Genomic DNA, 18738 nt, shown 5'->3' on the forward strand with positions numbered 1-18738 from the left:
TTGTTAAGACATGTACATGGGTGAGAGCTCTGAGTGAGACTCACACCCAGCTGTAGTCCGCCTTCTTTATTTATACACTCGTTTACACAATATATAGTTTCATAACTCTGACAAGGGCAAAGGCGTGCTTCCCCTTTCGACAACTCTTCTGCACGTCTTCGTCCTCGTGAATATGGCATAATCTTCTAGCTTCAAGTTCCTTAGGCGTTTTCCTGTTTTTCTCTAAAAAGTAGTTGAAACACTGGTTTCACAAGCAGTTATACAAGAGTGGTTATTTTCCACTGCAGCAATATGCGTGCTAAAGATGTAAAACATAGGCTTTATAAAAGTATAGTAAAACAAGTAAAAATCTCTTAACACTTTGTCTTTAACCAGCGCACTCATGGCCAACGGTATCAGAGGTGGTCATTGTTAACCTGGCCCCAACCAATCTGGTATGGAAATCTTATTCTTTATGAATCAGAGTTTATACGTTTGTTTTGACTAAGATTTTATGCCAGATGCCCTTCCTAATGGAACTATCCCCATTTATCCAGCCTTGGAACCAGTGCTGGAAGAACATTGACTTGTTGCCCCCACTGACCGGGTTTGTCACTCCAGCACTTAAGTGTCAGAATGTGTTGTAATGTGTTGTTCCTTAAATTAATCTCTATTCCTTTGGTTAAGTAACAATATAACATGTGTCTGTAAAATAGTCCTAGGCTATGTTAACACTTAAAGTAAACACACAGAAGTACACACATAATGTTATGAGGGAACACTTTCTCTGTTCAAAGATGTGGAGAATAAAGTCAAACTAAACTGTAATATTCTGTTTAGTGATGGTAAATTTGATTCTTTTTACTGAATCAAGTTTTAATGAGTCACTCACCAAAGTGAATCGGGTTTTTTGAGTCATTTGAGTCACTGAGTCAGTTGACCAGAGAGTGCAAAAAATGTACATTTTCACTCAAACTTAATTTGTTTCTCTTTTAATGTAAATCCTACTGCTAAGATGAGTGATTCTTAAAGAAAACAACTATTTTATATAGCAAAAAAGAGCAAAAGAATTTCTAAAGGGAACATTTCTTTTGTTTATTTTTATTTTATTAGTATTTTCCTTACATGTGTCAAATATATATTTTCTCATCTAAATGTCCACTGGCGCTGTGAGCCAGGGGGCGGTAGTGCGCCTTAACATTGGTTGCCAACCAAGAAGAAGAAGTAGCTGCGAGCCAGGAGGGAGGGGGTGAGTGAGTGAGTGATTCGTTCGCTCTATGATTCAGGACAGGAGGGAGGGGGTGAGCGAGTCATGAGTGATTCGCTCGCTCTATGATTCAGCACAGGAGGGAGGCGGTTAGCGAGTCATGAGTGATTCGCTCGCTCTATGATTCAGCACAGGAGGGAGGGGGTTAGCGAGTCATGAGTGATTCACTCGCTCTATGATTCAGCACAGGAGGGAGGGGGTTAGTGAGTCCTGAGTGATTTGCTTACGCTATGATTCAGCACAGGAGGGAGGGGGTTAGTGAGTCATGAGTGATTTGCTTCCCCTACGATTCAGCGCAGGAAGGGAGGGGGTGAGTAGCTCAAATGTGCTGTTAGCATGTTAGCAGAGTGATGCTACTGTGAACCGAGGAGCTATTTTCTTGATGTGAGCTTCTACTTAGGGTTTTTTCTTCCAGTTCTGAGCAGAAATGTTTTTGTTAAGATACTGGATGTTGTGTTTTTCTTCACAATTTGAATTATAAGCTAGATATATTTGTACTAATGAAATTAGTTTGCTAACAGCAACAGGGATGAGTCAGTGATTCAGTTGCGCTTGTGAATCATGATTCATGAGTCAGTAAAGTGATTCTCGAGTATTGAATGATTCGTTCATGATTCGTGCATCACTAATTCTGTTAATTAGGGATGTTTTCTAGTTTCCTGTTATTTGGAATTTTTTATGTAGCTGACCTTCTGCTGCTCCTGCTTCTTGCCAATCAAATTTCGCCTTTTCTTAGTTTATAGTTTAATATTGCTATCTCCTGGTGTTAATCTGAGGGACTTTTGCTTGTTTCTGGGGTGGATTTCAAACATATTGCAAAGTCTAAATCAAATGGTCATGCCTTTATTCATCTGCAGAGCAACATATCTATAGCACAGTGTCTTTTTTTACCACTTAGAGTTATGGAATGTTGTAAAGTATAGTAAGATGTTAAAAAAAAAATGGACAACAGTGAAAACTTGTCCTCATTTCGGTCATTCTGTTTTCCAGCACAGACATTTTTCTTCCATTGTGATGTTTCTCACTCAGTCTCTGGTCCTTCAGAGATCCAAGCTTTCCTCTTTACTGGAATTCCATCCCTGATAGATCTTTTTAAGCCTTCTTCACTTTTGGGTCTGGGATTAAAAGCAGAATTGTCTTCTCCATTTCTACATGGACAAACTTCCAAGAGCTGGAATGTCCTCTGAGCAGCATCAGCAGAATGAGAACTCCCAGAATGCCATGCTCTTCTTCTGGGGAACTTTTCAAACTGAGGAGCTTTTGAATACAATACACTGATTGCAGGTGTAGGGTCGGCAACTTCGGAAGAGTACACATTACTAGCTGGCTGAGGTTGAACTGCTACTGACTTAAACTCGGAATAGGACATATATGTATTGGGAAACATGTACACCGAAGGGACAGAGGACTCGAGTGTAGATGGAAGGGAGACTTGTAGCTTGGGATGATGGAGACTGGTCTTCCTGTGAGTAACTTCTCCTGTTATCCTTCCTTCATCTGCGCCTGTTGATATTCCTAACTCTACAAAGATTCTTTCACTTTTCTTCTCATAATTTATCGATGTATTCCTTCTCCTCATCTGAACCTCCTCCAGTTTAATTTCTAGGTTGTAAATGTCCTCACTTATCTGGTTGACCCGATCAAAACAAGATAACAGAGCAGTAACACAGGGCAGTAGACTGTCTAGGTACTGCTGGACTTCAAAACCAAGCTCAGACACTGACGAGTCCTCAGACCTATTGGAGAGAGCCGAGGATAGAGAACGTGGGGACGAGAATGTGGAGGACAAAGAACGGGAGCGAGAATAAGAAACGGTAGAAGACAGGGTGGACAGACAAGATTCCTGTGAAAACCTGGAAGGAGGGATGTCCATGCCTTTGAACTTCACCCTGTGTCTGAACTAGAAAGGGGAATAAATGTGCAGAATCAGCAACAACAGCTACAATTTTCAGTTACTCAGCTGAGTAATGATGGAATGCTTCACATCTAATAGACTATTCACCTGTTTAGCCTTAGTGAGTCCCATCCATAGCTTGAGCCTTTTGATGAAGAACTCCACCATTTCATAGTCCTGAGGTTTAATGGTTGGATGAAACAACTCAGCCTGCTCTGCTCTTTAGAAGACAAAAGAAGATGAATGACATCAGATGGTTTACTAAACCTTAAAATCCCTCTATGGCCCCATCTTCAGTAAAATTCAGCAAAACATTTAAAACAACATGCCATTTAACAAAACTTTCTATGATAAAATGTGGCACTCAAAATTTTGTGAACCACTTAGAATTTCTATATTTCCACAGAAATATTATTGAAAATATAGTGATGTTTTCAATAATATTTATGTGGAAATATAGAAATTCTAAGTAATAAAAATTCAAAGATCACTTCAACAGTAAGGTATGCAGGCTTACAAAGCACAACTTCTTTGCCATGAAAGCCCTTTTCTATTTGCCATCAAAAGAACAATTTTCAATCAGAGCTCATCTTCAAAAAGAAAAAAAGGTGCTTATGTGCAGTTTGCTAAAGCTTTTAGGTTGTTTGAACTATGTTATGGGAGAAGATAAGGCCACAAGGAAAGTTTTCTGTTTGAAGAAAGGAAAACATTTTAGTCCAGCATAAGAACTTTATCCATTTGTGAAACACGGGGGTGGTACCAGCATGGTTCGATAGTGCTTTTGCTGAGTTTGGGCCAAGATAACATACCATCATTAATGAAGCAATGAACTATGAGGTCTACCAAGAATTTTCAAACAAAAACATCAGGACATCTATAAGTTACTCGAAAAAGAAAGTGGGTCAGTAGACTATTTGGCTTGCCATCAGCACTCAGCTCAAAAGCCTGCATCTCTGATGTCATGGGAATTGGTGACTATGGGATGTTTAAAAGATTTACAGATTATTTTACATTCTTTTTTATTTACATTTCATATACTGTTACAACTTCTTTGGAATTTTGCTTTTGTGTTATATTTATGTTCCTTGTGGCGCTTCATTGTTCAATATTTAATATCTGACCATAAATACTTTTGCTGTAACAAAACAAATTTCCCACCTGTGGGACTAATAAAGGTCATCTTATCTTATCTTATCTTATCTTAAATACACACATCTTCAGTGATAAAAACTGATTTGTGAATTTTCATCTGTTATAAACTGTCTGTGTGTACGCAGGAAGGAGAGGACCCAAATGCAGACTCATAGGCGGAATGTGAACTCAAAATGCAGCTTTATTTGCTGGACCAAAGGAAATACAAACTAAACTGGGAATTGGTATGACTAAGGACACGGAGAGGCACTCAACTATAAGGGAGATCGCAGCGCTGGACAGAGGAAAACAAAGGGCTTAAATACACAGGGAATGACAAGGGAGGAGGAAACACACGGGGAACACAGCTGGGGCCAATTACACACAATGAGACAGAGGGCGCAAAGCTAAACATAACACATGAGACGAGGGACCTTCAGAGTAAGAGAAGTAAAACAAAACATGGTGCACACAGACAGGAGACTACCAAAGTAAAACAGGAAGTAACGCCGACACACACACAGAGACATGACTGACTGGGGAAACATGGATAAACATGGCAGGCTGGGGAAAACAGAAGGATCACAAGAAGGAAACAAGACACAAGAACTCACACAACCTATATAAACACAGACACACAGAGAGAGACACAGAGGGCAAAGACACGAGGGGAAAATACTAAATAATCAAGGAACTAAACAAGAAATATAAGAAACTCGAAACAGAATACCAAAAACTATTAAATGAACTGAACATAACCCATAATATAAAATATTACTAGAACACAGGAAACTCAAAATGCTGTATCAAAAGGACCTAGAACCATGACATCATCCTTGTATCTTAAGATGGAATTTCTAGGCAACCAGACACCTAGAAGACTTTCACAGCTACAAATTGCAAAACATCAAATGTAGGCATGGCAAGATTATAAACTTAGACGTTTAAAGCCTATGCCACTGAAGGGCTATTTTTGTCTGTATATATTTTACACAGCTGTATATATATATATATATATATTTTTTTTTTAAACACAGTTTCTCAAGGGGCTAACAACTTCAACAGTCCCCAAAACTGAGTTGCCTGTGAAAAAAGAGCAAAACCTACCTTTGGTTATAGCAAACATAGCTATAGCATCAAAAGAAAGATAATGTTGTATACCTGTAAATATGGATAAGAACAGCTCCGCACAGTCTAGCCAAAAGCCAAACACCTCCTCCCATGAGAAGCAGCCCATAGAGAGGGCCCAGGATGGGGTGGAGCTGGCAGATTCTTTGCAGGACCATCCGACCATGAAGAAAGGACAAGACTGAGACACTGGTTTCTTGTGCTGACAGGAAACCTTCTACTGATTGTGAAAAAATCTAAAACAAACCATATCAAGAACCATATCAAATATCTTTCATCACACCTTTTTAAATATCTTTGCTTAAGCTGATGTGTTTCTGCTCATACCACATTCCCAAGGTGAGTGCAGAACAGCAGCAGCAGCAGTAGTAGGACAGCCAGAGGCAGCAGCTCCCTCCAGGCTCTGTGCAACACTCTGCCTATCACAGCCCACCTCTGCACAAACTGTAAGGTTCCCAGCAGCTGGAAATGGGAATGAGTCGGGTTTGTTTTTTAATGAAAGTGAAATATCTGTGGACCAGTGTTATACAATGACAGACCAGCTCTACTTCACCTTTAGAACAAGCAGAGTGAGCAGGATGGCTGCACACTGAGAGGACCTTTGTGACAGAAGGGCAGCACTATGGAAGTTGATGAAGTTGTCTGGTTGGGACCGCAGCTAAATAGCACATAAAGGTTATTGAATACTAATTTTGTTTTGCTTGGTGTAGCTTCAGTGAATACTGAGTATGTTTAAAATGTTATTCTTTACCTGGGAAACACATGACGACGCACAAGACAGGAAGCGGAGCTGCAGGATAGCTGTTGTCAGCAACAAGAAGGCAAGGAGCAGCTGGAACCAGTGATGGCATTGATGCAGATACTGGGCACGCTCAGTGGCCACAGACCACAGCTCCCCAAGCACAATCAGGAGAGCAGAGATGAGTAGAAGAATCTGCGGTATAAAGTCATTGGATTGGGTGAATAAGTACTTTTTATTAATTATTTAGCGCTAAATCTCAGATTATTGTGAAATAATTTTATTTGAAGGACTGTAGGATTTGTTACCGGGAGTGCCGTCTGAAGGTCCAGTCCTGACACGGATAAAGGGATGAGGAGTGGATGGATAGAGAGACAGGATGTGATGGCTTGTGTCCGAGTCCACTCGAGTTTTATGCACACACACAGAAATAAAGCAGACTCTCTGTGGTACTGAGTGAACTCTATAGAAAGAGCTTCAAACCTGAAATGAAAGAAAAGAAATCATCAAATGAAAACTCAGCTTTTCATTTTTGTTCTTTTTTTGTCGACTAAATATGTAAATGAATGCAATTCGATAAAAAGCATGACCCATGCGTAAAAAAAAGCTTTGATTTTATCATTACGATGGAGGGTAAATGTTATGCAAGAATCTGTGGGCCATAAACGAACAGATAAATAACAACATTAAAAGACGATTGGACACGACAGACAAAATGTGCAACACAGTTTTTTGGTAATTTATGTGTTAATGCTTCATTTGATTTCAGAAGAAAAACAAAGTTCCATTGTTTTGCTTTGGCAAGTTCTAATGGGCTCACACGCCTCATTATTTACAAAAGAGTCAATTCAACAGTATTAATGAACACACTCAGCATGTCTGAGAGATGCACTCCTGTTGCTCAATTCCTCTTACTGTTTCCTGCTTTTCCCTGCCATGTGAGGGGCAGTGACGAGCTGGGGTATTGTTCCACTGTTGTTTGACTGAAGGTGAACCGCCTGGCTACCGAGCGCATGTGTGTACTGCAGCTGTGTTAAGCCCACAAGTCGCAGTGAGGGGTTTTGGTGGAGATGTGGCACCAAGGTGTGATTGATCCACAGCTCTGTGTCAAACCAACTGCAAGAAGAAAGAGTAGAATAAGCTGAACAGTTGCACTGGGGAGGCAACACAAACACTGTTTCATGCAGTCCACCAAACGTGTATTGACACATAACTGAAAGTAGTCCCCAGCAAAATTACCAGGCAGTAAATTTAAAGCGAACAGTTATGGACTTATATAATATATTGGCTACAGCCTCCTTGTATTGTGCTGCTGTCCTTTGTTTCTGTGTATAGGTATGTGTGCATGTGTGGGGGTGCGGCTGTGTCAGGCACCTTCAAGCCTGGTGGGTGTGGCCCTGGATCATCACACACACCTGGAGCTGACCTAACGTCATCGGGGAGCTACATAGCAGTGTGGCTGAGAGCTCCACGACGCGGGATTGTTATGCGTGACTACCTGTTAGTTTCCCAGCAAGCCAGTAAGTGCTAGTCTGGAATTTTCTGAAGTCTGCCTTTGTGTGTGTTTACCAGGAGGATTTGCAGGAATGAGGAAGCAGCTGGTGGATGGTACACAGGGAGCAGAGACACGGAGCACAGGCATGAAAGGGAGACATGGAACGGGAGTTGGGAACACAAAGGGATTTATTGGTTGTCTTTATTTTCTGCACTGTAAATAAAATGCGCTGTCATCATGACCAGAGTTCTGCATTTGGGTCCTCCTTTCCCTCATCCCCACAGGCTGCCAGTGCAGCCATGACACTAATAGAATAGAATAGAATAGAATAGAATAGAAAAGCCCTTTATTGTCATTGTACATGTACATCGAAATTGTGACTAAAACTAAATTAAAACTAAAGCAAGATTTGAAAAATTATTTTATATAACTGGAAAAAAAGTGGAATTTAAAAAAATTAAATGAACTGAAACAATAGTAAAGTAATGGAAATATTATTTTGTATATAATCCTTTTGTTTTCTTTGTTCTTTTAAAATGTACTTAAAGTAAAAACAACTGCACAATGCAGACTTTTATGATTGGCCTTTTTAAAACCCATTTTAATACCTAATACTTTTCATTTGTTTATTGTTTATTTAAAACAATAAACAAACAATTAAAACTATTTTAAAAAGTTTTTGATCATAAATGTATTTTGTTTTCCAAAAAAAAAACATATTCAGGAAAATAGTTTATTGTATTCCAATTGTTATTTTTTTAAATGGTTGTAACAAGGACTTGGAGTTAAGTGCTTAATTTTGGTTGTTTTATACGACAGTAATCATACGCCATTTGAAATCTTGTCTTTTTAAAATATGTCACTATGTCATTATTTAAAAAACTAATTGCATAAAAAAATTTCAAATTTGCCAATATTTTACGCACATAAAACAACCCAAAATCATTTAATGTCATTATGAGTGATGTCCCCAGCAAACATTGTTGAAATGACGTTGTTCTGTTTCCACTGAAAAATCAAAACCTGCTCCACGGTTAGGATAGCTAAAGAAAACACAAATGCACAAACTTGTTATTTGCTATGTCATGTATGAATACCAAGAAAAAAATTAAATACTTATTTGGGGGGACCCAGAAGGTCAAAGTTCACAACAATCACCTTTTATCATGTATATGATATAAACAGCATAAATCTGACACAGTTCTTTCAGCGAGTTGGGACCAGAATTGCAAACACGTTACTCTAGTGCAAACTTGCATAAAAAAAATGCAGTTACAAAAGTGCATATAAATGGTAGAAACACAGAGATTTCTTTTCTTAAGGCACAAATAACAGGGAATTTAAATCAAGTTTGCAAACAGGTTTTCTAATGTGTGAAATGCGCAATTTACTGCTGATTGTAGCAATAATTGACACTGAAAAAGAAACATCATCTTTTGCTTGTTATTCAAATGAAATGTTTAGAAAAACAGCACCAATTTTGTATTTCACCTGTAAAACTGACCCAATTTATTACCGTTATTTGGGGATTGGCCTCACATGCTATTTTGCCCTCTTAAGTAAATCTGCCCCTCTGTTGATTAGCTCACCAATCATTAAACATCTAAATATTTTCTGACCTTTTGAATTTAAAGAACTCAAGACTTGTCCACACATTTTATGCTGTGTGGCTACAGTGTGTGTGTGTGTGTGTGTGTGTGTGTGGCATCTGGTGTCACCCTTACTCTTTGAGTGAGGTGATGTTGGGAAACCCCAAGGGTGACGCGTGAAGACGTCGTTTGATGGTGGAGTGCAGAAGCCTGGCCTGTCTCTGCTCCGTTGCGTCCTGGTAGTTCACCATCAGCACCAGCAACAGAAATAACAGCTGCCACACACAGTGCTGCAAAAAAAGAAAAAGAAAAAAAGTGTGACGTCTGGGAAGAAAAATTGCCGATAAATCTTAAATATTTTCTCCTCACCCTCATAAGTGACTGCAGTGCTCGGACTTTGCGAGCCTCCTCTTTCGCCTGCAGCAGGCCGTAGCCGCATGGCGGTCGGACCTTCCCGCTCTGCTCTGCAAACGGCCTCACAACAGTGGCCTCCTGAGCCAGCTGCTCCTCCACCTCTGGATCCACAGGTCTCCACAGGACTGTGTAGATCAAGGCCAGCACGCACACCTGAAAAACAGGTGTCAAGAGAGGTTGGATGGAGAGAGATTGAAGTCCCTGCCCCAACTTCCTCTCAGTACATATGAGAGAGGGTGGAAAGTCTGAACATCCACCCTTATGTGTTAACAATAAGAGCTAAAACAGAGCTTTTTCCCGTTTGCTAACAGTACATCACCTTTATTCGTAATCAAAGAGATAATCAAAGGATAAGTCTGATTAGACTGAAATGAATGTTGTAACGTCTGAACTTTGTGTGAGTACACATGGTCCAGCTTCAGCCTCGGCAGATTACTGTGTGCCTGCAGGAATCCGTGAAAGATAAAAACTGTCTTGTCAACCCATCATTATACAAATGCAAGTCATGCAAGACAAAGGAGTTGGAATCCGCCAAAACCCTGAGAGGTGAACAAACTGGACCACATGCTTGGACTCACCTTGAGAGGTTCCAGCAGCAGAGCAGAGGTGAGAAAGGCAGAAAGAGCTGATACAAGCCACATGAGTACTACTGTCCTGGAGAAGAAGCTTCCATAGAGTCCCACCACAGCCAGACACACTCCAAGCAGCACAGCAACCAGAGGGTAAATGACACGCAGCGCCCAGCAAGGAAGTAGCCTGCCTGGCTGACTCCGAGCAACACCTGTTCAAATAAAATCTCCAAATGTGAATAAAAAATTCTAGATAGGATGTTTTTTGTCTCATAGTCTAACAAAAAGATTCCAAACCAGGGTTAACTGTAAAGGGACTCATGGAAATAGTGATGACTACCTCAGTTTCTTATATTCAGCTTCTCCCCAGTACAGTGCTTTGTGATAGAGAAGGCCTTAAACTTATATATAGTTAGCTAAAATAATAATTGTGAATTGTATTTGCATATGTAGTATGGGCGACCTGCTCCGTTACTGGGCTGTTGCATTAGGAATTAGATGCCCACACAGCTCTGTTTCCCATTCTTAAACCATCAAAACACTTTATTGAAACAGTATCCACTCATTGAAGGAGCACTGGAGTACATCTGACAATACATTTGTGGGTACAATTAACAAGAAGAACCTTTTATGGTACCTATGCGTGTCGTGTAGGAGGAACATGTGGAGTCAGGAGAAGTGCTCGGCAGGAAGGTGCTTGCCATCGAGTCTACAGATGGACACTTATAGAGTCCTGTGCCATACTGGGAGTTATCCTCACTGTGCTCTGACCAGCTGCTGCAGGAGGTGCTCCGCCTAAAAAACAAAAAAAGTTGAAGTGATATAGAATGTTCCCTTTCAATAAAGAACATTTATTATCCTTACATGGTTGAGACTGAGGATGTGGTTCTCGGAGAATCCCGCCCACTGTCTGAGTTGCTGTTTTTAGCATCTGCTGTGTCCTCTGCTGCTTCGATAGACATTAGTAAATCCTCCTCTGGTACCAAACGCAAGAATACAGAATCAGACATTATTCAGAAAACTTGGTGTTCCCAGAACAGATTTGGAATCATTTTGCTTTAAAGAAAGTCGGCAAGAAACAGCAAGAAGCAAAGTGCTGGAGACCTTTCACGTGAATAGATTAAATTAATCACGCTTTAACAGTTTCTTACCGGAAAGAGTAAGAAGTGTTGTCAGATTGTGGCTGTGAACTTGGACTCGATTGGAGTTCCTATCTGGGGATTTGTGCGGCGTCAAGTGAAGCTGCATCAAGGCCTTTTTCCGCTTTAGCTGACGAGCAGATGAAGCCTTGCAGGCGTCAGGGGCTAAGGTTGGCTTGGAGGGGCTTGAACCCACTGGTAGACTGAGTAGGCTGTCACATGATGGCCACGCTACAATGCCATCTTCTTGATGTGCTTCGTCCTTCTTGGGCGCCAAACCAGAGGCAGCCCAGAAGTCTAAGATGCTGGAGTCTAAGGCCTTACTCTCCGGCAACTGGAGAGAGATAGAATAACAACTGGGGTTATTTTAAGAAAGAGACAGGAGTAGAATAACAAGGATACTGTGTATATGCATATCCTTACGGATGAAGGACTGTCAGTGACTCGGCCAGAGGAATCTGGCAAAGACAGAAAAGTAGGGCAGGAGAACTCCGATTGGCCAAGGAATACGTCCATCTCCACAGAGTGACAAACAGGAGAGGGAGGGACTGACATGTCCACGGTTACCTGAGTCACATGTAAACATACACCTGCAGCGTTACCATTTCTGAGTGTACTCTCACACAAGTGAGACAACAAACAAAGCATGGACGCACAGCTGACACGCCTCTAATCAGCAACTCTCCGATGGCACGAGTATTCCGTCTAATGTTTTGAAATTAAAGCATTGATCTTCAAGTTACTTTAAACAGGTTCACTAGTAAAAAAATAAATAAATAAAAAGTTGATACTGTTTTAAATTACCCGACTGTGAGCTTTTCTAAACAAGAAGCAGAGGAAACACTGGAGAGGAAACACCAGCACAGCAACAGTCATCCCCACAGCAACCGTCTCCACGTTGGCCACCAGATGGGCTGAAATGGGTCCACTTGAGTATAAGGAACACACATCGGTTTGATCAATAATCCACTCGCTTATATCTGGAATTATTAGATCTTCGAGTATTGACCTAGAAGAGTACTGTCAGTGACATCACCTGTGCCCCACAGTGCCAACAGCTCCATACCACAGAGCCCCCAGTGCCAGGTAGAGATGCAGCATAAGGGCACTGCAGGTAACTCTCTGTCCCCTCGTGAAACAGCTGTGAGGGGGGCGTTCCAACAGGGATAGCCACAGGTGGCGGTCGACCATGCCAAATATCAGCTGGGAGGTGAACACCCTTTTAAATAGAGTGAGCTCCTCTGGACCTTTGCGGACAAATGGAACGGTTCAAAGACAATGAAAGAAATTATTTAAGTTTACAGAGAGAGAAAGCACACAAAGTGGAACTTTGATAGGTCTGCTTAAGAAATGGCCTTAGTGCTTTTCCATTTAAACAGTTGAGTTCAGAGTAACATCTGTAACCTTACAACAGGCAAGTACTTCCTTCTCCACTGTGCTATTCGTCTCATTGTCAACAGAGAGCCAATCGTCTAGCAGGAAGAAGAACATGTGGTCTGTCTGAGGGTCCCACACCACCACATGTTGCACATACCATGATGGGTCCAAACCTGTATTTACATGCATGTGAACACACACACACACACACACACACACACACACACACACACACACACACACATGCAGACATGTCTTAAAAACTTACTGTTACTAATTTAATCACACATTTCATTCACTAGAAAAACTGTGTTTTCTGTGTAAAACATAAATGCAGAAAGCAAACTTGTTAATCATTTAATAAGTTAAACCCTATACTTACACTTTAAATACAGGAACACTTTATTGAACATGGTGTTTTGTGGCTGTCCACAGAGGCAAGTATAGGTAGCACTTAATAAAACAGCCCATGACATAGGGTGTAATTTCCCCAAAGTTTACTGTGTATTTCTGATACAATTTATCCAAAATTAAGGTGTCATTTTAATTAGCTTAAAATATTTACCAGGAAGTTTACAAGAATGAGGGAGTAACAATTTGAGGTCTTACTGGTAAAGAAGAAATAAAGTACTGTAAGCATTTTGAAAGAAACCTTTGAATATTTTACAATAAAGGAGACACAAATCATATAGTAAATAAATACATTAGTAGTTCCTATTTTCTCTTGTCTTACATTTAAGCCACACAATAATTTTAAGGACGCGGGTTGTAATGCTGAGTGGACTAAGTGCTGCATCCTAAATCATAATTACACAATAATTTAAGCTGTGTGAGCAATATTATAAAGTGAACTAACCAGCCCACAACTGCAGAGTTTTAGCTCAAATTTAAGGCTCAATTTGATGAAAATTACAATAGAATTTAAATTTATAGGCTTAATTGTTCTACCAATTAAAAAGGGAAATTCTTTTTGCTTCCGAGTCCCCGGGGCCCAAGCTCAGATGGAAAACTGTCCAATAAAATATTTATTTTCCTTTTGCAAATCGTGTACACTGACTAATAAAGAAAGGGACCAATTATTATTTATTTATTTATCAGCACGCAATTAAAAACTCAGCATCTGTGATGGCATGAGGGCGCATTGGTGTACATGGCATTAATGAGTAACTCGAACATCTTTGAAGGCACCATTATTCATGAATAATATATATATTGTTTAGGGGCACCATATGTTGTCATCCGGACATTAAAGGCAATGCCAAACCATGCTGAGAATGTATAGTTCTGGAGTAAGAGTTGGGTGCTAAACTTTCACACCTGTAACTCACACCTGTCACCCAGTAAAAACACTTGGGCATTATGACTAAAAACAGGAGAAAAGAGGCTCTAAACTGTTAAGCAAATGCTCTCCTGAGTTCCCAAATGCTAACAGAGGGGTGTTAAAGGAAAATGTGATCACATATCCAAAGTGTCCATGTGTAACACACAACAAAACAAAACACAAAACAAAAGAAATGTAATTCCTACTTTCAGCATTTGATTTGTTTGCTATTTTGCAAATCATTGAAGGTAGACTAGACGGCCTGGTGCTTGATTTTGTACACCTGAGGGAACAGAACTGGAAATAACTGAAGAGGTCTGGTCCAATAATTGAGACCACATAATGTACCTGTGTTATCATGCCAGATGCGAATTTTCCAGACTTCTCCCAGGTTGTCATCTGTCTCCACATGAAACTGGTCCAGGCTGCCACGCTGGAAAGCTCCATCCCTCTGCAGATGGTGCGAGCCGCTCTTTTTCACACCATACAAACTAATGCCAACGTGCGCCGTAGTTCCTGATGGGTAGCACCACAGAAACGATCACTTTCCATACTTTCCATTTAATTTTAAAGCATTCAAACATGATAATTCAGCCGTTACATATAATGTTTGGCTTTTCATTTTCTGTCTCTTTAATGTCTTGTCTTTGGCTGACCTGCCCCGGGCCTCCAGCCAGTCTTTACCAGCACTCTGTAGTGGTACAGCCCGGGTCGCCCACACAGAGGAACCTGACTCAGTCTCAGGCTGTCTAAGTGGTCCAGCTTGTGGGCAATGAGCCCCACCAGCAGGTGAATCAAAACCAGGGCAGCACAGATAATCCCTACCACCATGTTCCTCACAGGTTCTCCTGACTGCAGATTTGAATAGGGGGAGAAGGAAAAGAACAAAATCGATGCATTTATTTTATTTTAAAATATCTACAGCTGCTGTAATCCTCTGTGTTCTCACGTACAGGTGATAGCAAAACAACAGCCCCTGGATGAACAAACAAACTGGCCCCAAACATGGTGAGGTGCTGGGTGAGACAGAGCGCTGTGTGGAGTGTGCTGCCCTCTAGTGGTCGAAGACCTTCCCTGCTCCAACGCCTCTCCTTCACATTGTAGTACTGGCACAGAGAGCTGAACACGCACACCGACACATTGACTGGACCGCCGTCGACAAGAGATGAACTCAGGTTGACAGAAAGAGGCGTATCTGTCCCATTTAGACTGTTGTAGAGGAAAATTAATTCATGTGAAGGTCATCTTTATTCATCAAAATGAGCAATTAGAGCAGTGAGTTGCAGAAGAGAGCCATGACTCACAGGGGAGACAGAAAAATGGTTTCTTCCGAGGAGCTGGCCAGATGAGAGAGTGTAAGAGCCCACTCTCTCACCAGGGAATCCTGGGATGCATTAGTCCTCGGCACTGCAGAGCTCGCTTCAATCTTGACATGTCCTACAGGCAGTGGAGTTGCTCCTAGTGATGTATAATGTAGTTTAAAAGCAGTTATTTTATTAATAATAACACAAACAGATATTGCAGGTTTAATAAATAATTATGTACAAGAAGCACTACATGGTTGGTCCTGAAAGGTACCTCCTATCCTAAAATGTGTACACTCATGTTATGAGTACATTTATTAATGAAAATGCATTCATACTTTGTAAGTATGGCAATCGTTACATTGTTTAGGACTGACATAAGTCACAGCAACACACTGATTATTTTTAAACAGTATTATTTTATTTATCTAAAAAGATAAAAAGCTATTCCCTGACTGTGATGTTTGCCCCCTGAGGTAGTCACTATGGACTATGATAAACTAACTAAGAACTAGAATCATGCACAACAGACGTACAGTGCTATTCTTTCTTTTTTTGTTTTGCATAGTTGTCACACTTCAATGTTTCTAACAAATTTTAGCATTAGACAAAGATAACCTGTAAAAATACAAAATAGCTGTTTTTTTTAAAGCTTTGTAAATCTACCTTGCCCTATTTGAAAAAGTGATATGATGTGAGCCATTATTCACAAATGGAAAAAATTTGGAATAGTGGTGAACTTTCCTGGGAGTGGCCGATCTACTAATATTAGTTCTAGAGCAGATCACTGACTCATCCAGGAGTCACAAAAGAACCCAGACCAACATCTAACAGCTGCAGGCCTCACCTGTCTCAGTTATGGTCAGAGTTCAAGATTTAATAATATGAAAGAGACTGGGCAAAAATGGCACCCATGGGAGAGCTCCATGGCAAAAACCATGGAAAACATCCTGATGATCCCCAAGACTTTTGGGGAAAATACTTTTCCCCTCAAAAAAGATTGATAAGACAAAAGTTGAACTTTTTGGAAGGTTTGACTCCTGTTGCATCTGTTGTCAAATGAACACAACATTTCATAAAAGAAGACCATACCAACAGTCAAACATGGTGGTGGTAGTGATGGATTCTCCTCTCTTCCATAAAATCCTGAAGGAGATGTCCAGCCACCAGTTCATATCCTGAATCTTAAATTTACTTGTGTATGCAGTAGGACGATAAAAACACACCAGCAAGTCGACTTCTGAATGTCTAAAAAAAACCCACGCAAAAAGTCACAAATCTTGCTGAATTAAAACAATTCCTCAAGGAAGAGTGGGTCAAAATCGCTCCACATGGATGTAAAAGACTCACTGCCAGTTATTTCAAATACTTGATTGCACTTGCTGCCAAGGATAGAGCAATCAGTTATTAAATTATTAGTTTTAGAGTGCAATTATAACCAGAACCAGGTAGGTTTGGATAACTTCTTTCCCTTAATAAATGATATCGTCATTTACTAAAGTAAAGACATAATTTAAATCTTTGTCTAGTATTAAAATTTGGTTTCTTATATGAAATGTACAGGTTTGATAAAATGTGTAATGTGTAAAAAATATTATGTAAGAGAGGGGGCAAATATATATTTTTATAGAACAGTAGCTTTGGGTCTGAAAAGCTCTAAACCTGTATATTATTTAGCAGCCACCAGGAGGCTGCAAAAAATGTTTGGTCTTTTTGAAGTATATAAGAAAATTCCCTTGGCCGTTGCATTCATTTTGGGTTATATGAATAAAACATTTAATCCATTTTATAAATTTAAGTCATAGTGCCAGAAAGAATGACTATCCTGGCTAGGCTAATTCCCACATAGCAAAATTGGTATGGCCCCGATCTGGCCCACACAATGTGCTTACACATGGCCCACATAACGCAAAGAATGACGGCCATTTGGTGGCTCAGATCTGGTTTGCCAGAGGTGGTCCACACATGGGCCAGCACAAGGCCAGTTGCAGACACACTGGTGGTGCTGTGCTGGCCCACCCTAACCCTAACCCCTAACCCTAAGGATCTATTTAATAATTTTAATAATATTTAATAAGTGTATGATTTTTGCACTGAGATCCACATCTGGTTTCAAAACACAAGAATAGTGATGATGACAGTGCTCATCTCAAGGCTTCAGACTAGAGCATAAACATCACAGAAAACATAAATGCATCCTGGTAATCAAGATAGCTAGTTAGCGCAAGCATTAGCTGATAGCTCCCCAGCTCACTCTTCTTTACCTAGAAAATGTATTTATTTATAAACAACAGTCCAGGATGTTAAACAGTTATACCAGCCTTGTGAATATTTTATGAAGAGAAGAGGTTAATGTCTTTAAAATCTATGTCAGACCTAAAAAACACAAACAATGTTCTAAACTCAATATGAACTTTTGTAACTGTGTTTGCAAGAAAACCCCACAGAGCTCCATTAAGTATCAGGCTATAAAAGCAATGAGCTGTGACATGCTAAAGGACCCCATAGAGTTTAGGAACTGTGTATTGACTTAATAAGAGGCTTTAAACTAATAAATAGTAGCTTTTGTGTTCATATTTGTAATGGGCATTTAGCTAAAAATAAGAGCCAAATTCTACACTCATGAAAACAGAAACAGGAAACAAATCTGGAGCAGGATAGACCCAGAGTAAGAAAAAAAAAAGCAACTGTACCTGGAGCCAAGGTGAACTTGAAGGAGATATATAAACCTGCATTTTCATCCAGGCTATCTGGAACTTTTACTGTGAAGTTCAGCTGTCCTTTAGTCGGTAGTGTTACAGTAAGACATGTCCCATTCCCATCTTCACGTACTCTCTCATTTCCATGATCCAAGGAGTACTTATTTGGCAGGGAGACCTGAATGGCTTGTTCAGGGTCCAAACCCACAATGGGTATGGGCTGACCCTGAGGAGTGTTGAGCTCCATGGCCACAAGAGTGGTGGAAATTGGAGGATTGGCTCCTTCCAGTAAAGCGTTGGCATCCAGTATTTTTTCCAAACCGAACAACACCTGCACCACCTCAGACTCTGTATTCTCCAGACGAGCTATCAGGGACGAGGGCATAGTAAACTGACAATGATGAGAAGCCTTAGATTTGTCAGGAAATGACGACTGTCTTGTTATCTGGTTTGACTGGCAGAGGAGATCAGAAGGGTCTCCTTGGAAACCCACTGAGGTGATATAGTTGGTGGAGAGCAAAAAAGGCACCTCGCCAGAAACATATGAACGCATCAGTGTGCGCATTAGAGCTCCAGCATAGCTCAGTGCTGACAGGGAGATTACTGATGCTCCCTGCAGTGTTCCCGAGTAGGCTGGGTAAAAACCACTGGCTGATTCAGACGCAGCTGCCAGAGTACCACCTGGAAACACAT

General features: G+C 40.5%; 1 protein-coding gene across 1 annotated transcript in view; it reads right to left on the bottom strand.

Annotated features, from left to right (window-relative positions):
* Positions 1-1779: 1779 nt before the first annotated feature.
* The window catches only part of pkd1b (polycystic kidney disease 1b), a 32110-nt gene continuing 15151 nt past the window's right edge, over positions 1780-18738 (bottom strand). Inside the window, exons 20-42 of the mRNA XM_019362072.2 lie at positions 18040-18726; positions 15347-15500; positions 14996-15251; positions 14699-14894; positions 14391-14558; positions 12754-12894; positions 12381-12591; positions 12149-12272; positions 11768-11911; positions 11357-11678; positions 11070-11181; positions 10843-11000; positions 10215-10417; positions 9592-9789; positions 9358-9512; positions 7054-7254; positions 6447-6621; positions 6151-6333; positions 5953-6057; positions 5727-5861; positions 5433-5635; positions 3249-3360; positions 1780-3146 (exon numbers count right to left, since the gene is read on the bottom strand). Coding sequence (XP_019217617.2) covers positions 2268-3146; positions 3249-3360; positions 5433-5635; positions 5727-5861; positions 5953-6057; positions 6151-6333; positions 6447-6621; positions 7054-7254; positions 9358-9512; positions 9592-9789; positions 10215-10417; positions 10843-11000; positions 11070-11181; positions 11357-11678; positions 11768-11911; positions 12149-12272; positions 12381-12591; positions 12754-12894; positions 14391-14558; positions 14699-14894; positions 14996-15251; positions 15347-15500; positions 18040-18726 — 5222 coding nt within the window. The 3' untranslated portion in view covers positions 1780-2267. The remainder of the gene's footprint in view (positions 3147-3248; positions 3361-5432; positions 5636-5726; positions 5862-5952; positions 6058-6150; positions 6334-6446; positions 6622-7053; positions 7255-9357; positions 9513-9591; positions 9790-10214; positions 10418-10842; positions 11001-11069; positions 11182-11356; positions 11679-11767; positions 11912-12148; positions 12273-12380; positions 12592-12753; positions 12895-14390; positions 14559-14698; positions 14895-14995; positions 15252-15346; positions 15501-18039; positions 18727-18738) is intronic.

This window comes from Oreochromis niloticus, linkage group LG8 (genome assembly GCF_001858045.2).
Source record: "Oreochromis niloticus isolate F11D_XX linkage group LG8, O_niloticus_UMD_NMBU, whole genome shotgun sequence".
Lineage (NCBI taxonomy): Eukaryota > Metazoa > Chordata > Actinopteri > Cichliformes > Cichlidae > Oreochromis > Oreochromis niloticus.